The sequence below is a fragment of the Panicum virgatum genome, chromosome 4N (assembly GCF_016808335.1).
Source record: "Panicum virgatum strain AP13 chromosome 4N, P.virgatum_v5, whole genome shotgun sequence".
Lineage (NCBI taxonomy): Eukaryota > Viridiplantae > Streptophyta > Magnoliopsida > Poales > Poaceae > Panicum > Panicum virgatum.
The window spans coordinates 49,546,277-49,552,276 of NC_053148.1; the positions used below are offsets into that span (position 1 = coordinate 49,546,277).

The 6,000-nt window shown below is 45.5% G+C and overlaps 1 protein-coding gene across 1 annotated transcript; it reads right to left on the reverse strand.

The window, feature by feature from the left end:
- Positions 1-2,551: 2,551 nt before the first annotated feature.
- Positions 2,552-5,637, reverse strand: LOC120668836 (protein EARLY-RESPONSIVE TO DEHYDRATION 7, chloroplastic-like). Its single transcript, XM_039948633.1, has 4 exons — positions 4,720-5,637; positions 4,031-4,197; positions 3,119-3,203; positions 2,552-3,037 (listed from the first exon to the last, which is right to left on the reverse strand). Exons 1-4 carry the CDS (start codon positions 5,511-5,513, stop codon positions 2,848-2,850), a joined length of 1,236 nt encoding a protein of 411 aa, XP_039804567.1. The 5' UTR covers positions 5,514-5,637; the 3' UTR covers positions 2,552-2,847.
- Positions 5,638-6,000: the final 363 nt, after the last annotated feature.

Consider the following 6,000-nt stretch of genomic DNA (forward strand, 5'->3'; position numbering starts at 1 on the left):
ACTCCTAAATGAACTTAGAGCAAGGTTTATAATTTAAGCTGTTGTAGATATTTTATACCATCTTCTCTAGTAAAAATCATCTTAGTCTAAGCTGATGAGAGAAAACAATAAAAAACTTTATGCTAGCGAGTATTCCGTCACTAGCTCCTAGCGTGCTTTCCATGTGCTGTGTGAGCAAACGTTCAAATCGAGAAGCATAGAAACACATTTTTCTCTTTTATATTGTTTCCTACGGCCACATCAGCTGATGATTTCGTTAGTGCCTCTGGAGAAGGTCTTCTATGCTACATCACTTACGGTTCACATAACAGCGAACATGTATAATTATTCATTGTTGATATAGAGTCCATCATTAGTATATGATCCATTTCATCCCCTCACAAGGTACTTTGAAATCAGGGTATGCAAACTTGCAACCCACTTCTCCTCTCTCTCTCTTTCTTCTCTTTTCTTTTCTCTCCTTTACCTCAGCATTAATATGATGTGACACCTCATATAGCCTGTTTAGGTTGTCTTATAATATTATAATGTTTGCTCTTATACATATGATCATATGGTTTATCTTAGCATTTCACTTTTCTTCCACCATCTCCATCCAACCGTCAATTCTCTCACCTATCTAAGATTCTCCTACCAACTTACAATTCACCAGGCTATTGTTTCTCAGATATATAGTCACAGTTGAATATGTGGTCGTATGCTATGTTTGTGTTCACGATTTAGTTTTTTATGGTCCCCAACCGCATCTCCGTTGATTTAAGTTTTCAAGAAAGAATTGGCTTTTGCCTCTAATCTTGAGATCATGCTATTTTACATTTTTCAAGCTATGATCTTGTTTGGAGGAGCTAAAGTTGAGTGCTAAATTTTAGCACAAATTATCACTCGTATATATACTATAGTTTAGCTCATCATATTAGCACTTTTGTTTGGATGAGTTAGTGCTAAAGTTTAACACTTTCATTCATTAGCATTAGGATCCAAACGAAATTTAAGTTGTGTGTGTTTTAACCATTTATAGTGTGGGAGTGTTTAGTTGGTGAAAAGTTTGGATTTGGATACTGTGTCACATTTTGTTGTTATTTTATGGATTAATTAGGCTTAAAAGATTCGTCTTGTCCTAATCAGTTAAATTGTGTAATTAGTTATATTTTTCAACTGTATTTAATGGTCCATGTATATGTCCGAAAATTTGATTTGACAAATACCGTGCAAACTTTTTTTTGGGAACTAAACGCTGCCGTCTTTCTTTAAATAATCACCTCGGAGACACTCAACGTGGAAAAGGTCAAATCTTAGCTTTGTTTTTGGATGCCCCCCGCCACATGGGTTCTCTGATGACTCTTTTATAATGGCGACTTTGATGAGTCCTTACAATGAACATAAATTGGTTTACGCATTCTGAGCCCACGTTTAGTTGCCGTTGTAAAGTTGTAAAAAGGGAATTTTTACACATTCTAAGTATTAAACATAGACTAATCATAAAACTAATTACAGAACTCGTCTGTAAACTACGAGACAAATCTAATGAGTCTAATTAATCCATCATTAGAGCATATGTACTGTAGCAATTTAGTGTCTAATCATAGTCTAATTATACTCATTAGATTCATCTCGCAATTTACAAGCAAACTATGCAATTTATTTTTTTATTTCATCTAGATTTAATACTACATGCATGTAAAATTCTTTTTCGATGTGATAGATTTGGAATTTTGAATTTCGCAACTAAACAAGGGGGTGAGTGTTGAAACCTCTAAGATCAGTTTTAACGTCTGTTCTAAAGAGGTGATTCGAGAAGAGAGAAGGCAGCCGTACCAGTGCCGAACGTTGGAGCGGTGGCACCAAGCTAGAAATTTCTAGCACCGGTAGCCAAAGTAAGCACTCCGAGCTAATGTTAAAAAGTTATTTACTATGCAGTATGCGAACTTGCTAGAAGCTCACGGTGCTGGAAAAAGTTTGCATAAAGAATAATTTAATAGCAGTGTGAGCCTCATGGTAGGTGCTGCACATTTCTAAATATTGGAGCAAAATGAACATCTGGTCTGTCTGGAAGACGAGAAACAAGCGTCTCCAGTGTCCCGTCTCTTGCATCGTCACGAAAGCGACACCATCGGTTGCCGAGAGAAATTTCGCCGCCACTCGTTTTCAGCTCGTAAATATACAAAGAAAACGCTGCTACCGGCAGCAGTTGATCCGCGTGTCGCGACGAAGCAACAAGAACATCTGAAAAATCAAGCCGGGATTTCGACAGCTTCTCTTGGCGACGGCGAGCAGGCACCGTTCGTCGCACCTAGCTAAATACTTGCCGTGCTCGGTGAGCGTTTCGCCGTGTAATGTATGCAAGTCTACGTCGTGATTGTTACATGGCCAAGTTGCCAACTTGTGATTTCCGTCGACTTCTCTCGTTGAAAAAAATACATTGAGCAAATCTTTTTGGAATTTCGTGGTGTTTTTATCATGTAAATTATATGAGACTTGCCGCATATCAGTCCACTTCGAGTTTTCACATGACAATGACATTCCTATTAATGATAAACACAGTGCAGAACCAAAACCAAACTGACAGACAAAAACGAGTTTGCACGTGTCTTCAATAATCCAGTGTTCGTCGGTTCGTCAGCAAGCTTAGTGCATTGCCAAGAGAAGCACACCATCCCTTGTCAGGCAGGTTTCCGTTTTCAGCACACAAATTTACAAGCAAACGCAGCTATTGATGATAGCAGTGCGTTCGACAGTCGTGACACTTCGAAAAATTTGCTTGGAACTTGGATTGCTGGAACACCATCTCCTCTCGATGAACATGCTTCCCAGGATCAGACAGCTACCAATGGCAACGCCATGTGTGGACTACTTGCTGTGCTTGGCACGGAGTTCAGCAACGTTGCCCTTGATGGCGGACTTGGCCAGCGTCGTGGGTTTCAGGACGCTCTTCGGGTTCAAGGCCTGCCGGATCTTGAACACGGCCCACGCCGCCCCGATGGCGTGCCCGGCGGCGTCCAGCCCTTCGTTGGTTGCAGCGGCAGCTTTGTCCCCGTACCTGCACAACACAGTTTCAGACTCTTAGATGTGCGTTCGATGCTGGATTGCAGAACATTGCTGTAACAGAACAGCACAGTACTTGTGAGATACGAGTCCAGTAGTCACAGTTGATGATGTGGACAGGACGTTCTTCCCAGACACTTCTACGGCGTCACAGATCTTCCCTGTTCGACAGCAGCACAAGAAATGTCAGCGAACAGAAAGCACCGAAGAGCAAAACGAGCATGAAACCAAGGACGCCATGGGTTCAGTCAGGACTACATAGCTGACGCCATGGCTGCAACTTTTTGTGTTACAACCCGAACAATCTTTTAGCTTCATGAGACACAAAGATCGGATGGAATCAACAATTTTTTCATGAATTCTAAGTTACTATTATTATTATCCTATAATGAAGCATGGTGACAAGGAGAATACAGAGCACTCAGAGTAAAATAGCCAACAACGACAACAAGAACCACCACCTCCACCTGACTCCACAATCAGGTTTTCCTTACAACTAGTGCAATTCAAAACAGTGAGACTTTTTTTTCCATAAAACACAGTGTGACCTGGAGAAGATCGCTAAAGAGCACACAGTTTTTTTTTAATTATTTTGTAACTTATCGAGAAGAAAGTAGTAAATAATTTCTATTGCCATATGAGACACACGCTTTGTAAGTAAAATAGGCAATTGTTTGGTTCAGAACAATGACAGTTTGTTAACTTACGCTAGGCTAGGCAGGTGTCTGTCTTTGTATCAGTATAAAATTGTCACGAAATTAGTGGTAACTGCCATGGAACTAGCGTCGGAAGTTTTGCTTTTTTGGTTGACTCAGATCTCATTTTTAATTGAACCAAACCGGATTTCGAAAGTGATCCAGAAGGCTAGGACTACCCATTGATGTCACCACGTACATATCTACATATAACATTCAGTAGTGCCACAAAGACACATGATCTTACCATAAATGTTAACAAAGATACCATCGATATAGTAAACAACACATACCAAATCCTTCAAGCGAAGCAAGAACAATTTCTCCAGGCAACAGGTTGAAAAATTTCTTGCCAGCTTTTGAGTTGGCCAATGAGCTTGTGAAATAGCCAGTGACCTTCACAACGCCGGACAAAATTCCAGTTGCCACTTTCTCAGATATTCGGGTCACCTTCTTAGCCCTGCAAGCAATTGTAAGCATAAATATTTTTAGGGAGAAAGAAACTTAAATATTTGTATGTGCCTGAAATCATAGAGCTCAGGTAGATAATTCTCACATTATTAGTGTCCAATTTTTCAGAACATAACATAAAAGATTGTAAATCAAACAAAGTAGTAAAGTTATCCAGAAATGAGACAATACCGCACAATCAGCAAACAAAATAAGTGTTAACTCCTATACTATACTGTACACATACACTTATCATGCTAACACCTCTGAATAATGTCTCAACACTACACTAGTCTGCCAAGCCATTATAAGTTTAGATACAACACTTAATGAACAGCACCATTTTAACATATATTGATGGCCAGCAGTTTAGTCCATTTGCAAAATCCATGCTAAACTACATATTGACATGCTATTTCATTGGGAATATTTAGGAATTGACACAAACTTTTCATGAATATTATACAACTATGTCTGAAGGACGTTGAGTATGAATGAAAAAAAGAAAAAGAAAAACAGGGACAGGCATTACCTTTTAATCCGCCTGAGCATCTCGGGGCTGATCTCGGCGTTGGCGTCGCCAGGCTGCATTCTCTTCTTGAGGACCTCGTTTCCCCAATGAAGCCTGTCCACCGTGACCTCCCCGCACCACAGTATCCCCTTGGCCAGGTGCTCGGCGCCCGTGGCGATGGCCCTCGCCACCTTACCGCCGTACTCCTCCACATTCGGCGCCACCGCCGTCCAGTACGCGGCTGCCTCGACCTCGTCGCGCACCCTGTTCTCCAATTCCTTGGTCCCAATCACGGAATGGACGGAGAACCTGGTGTAGGTCGCGAGGAGGCCGTCGAGGCGCGGGTCCGGGTGGCTGAGCGTGAGGCCGTAGTGGAGCGGGTCGGGGTTTGGGTCGTCGGCGGAGGGCGGCACGGTGAGGGAGAAGGAGTAGTGGCAGGGGTCGAGCTTGACCGCGGCGACGTCCCTAGCGAGCGGCCACTGGACGGGGTCGAGCAGCGCGATGGCAGCGAGGCTGGTCTCGCCGGAGCGGATGCGGAGGAGCGAGAGGTTCCCGGCGGCGAGCGGGTGGCTGCGGCTGCGGTCGATGAGGTGGAGCTGCGCGCCTGGGATCCGGAGGAGGAGGTCCTCCGACGGCGGGGGCCAGGCGTCCTCGCCGGCGGTCGGCGACGAGACGGGCCCTATCTCGACGGGCGCGAGGTCGGCCATGGTGAGCGTCGGGTACAGCGGCGGCGCGGAGGGGGCGGGCCAAGGGTTGTTATTGCTATTGCTGTTGTTGGAGTAGGAGGGGGAGCGGAAGCCGTGCGGTGACGCCATGGGATCGCGTCGGCGGGAGGGATTTTGTAGCTCGCCGTCGGAGGAGGAGGAAGAGCCGTGGGGAGCGCGGCGACGGCGAGTCGGCGGCGACGTGGCGCTAGGATAGGGGGCGCCCCGGCCGCGTACGTGGCGACGGGGAAGAGGAGGAGGGGGGGGGGGAAGCGGTGGGGTCCACGCGGTGGAGGAGGGTGGGCCCCGGTTCCGCGGTTGGGGCGAAGGAAGCGCTCCGCTGTGTCTGACTTGTGGGGTCGCGTATGCTGTCGCTGCGGTTGCGGCGTTGCGGTGGGCCTACCTGTCGGTGAGTAGTTGCCGGTAAGTTTCGTCAAGAGTTGGGAGGCGTGCGCCGCAGGACCGCCCCACGTGGAGATCACGTCCTCCAATCCAATAGGGGTAGACTGTTTCCATCTGTTTGACGAGTGGGCCATGGTTGCAGTCTAACGCCTGGCTCTGGTCGGCGGTGGGCCATGGGGAGGTTTTCCTCCACCAG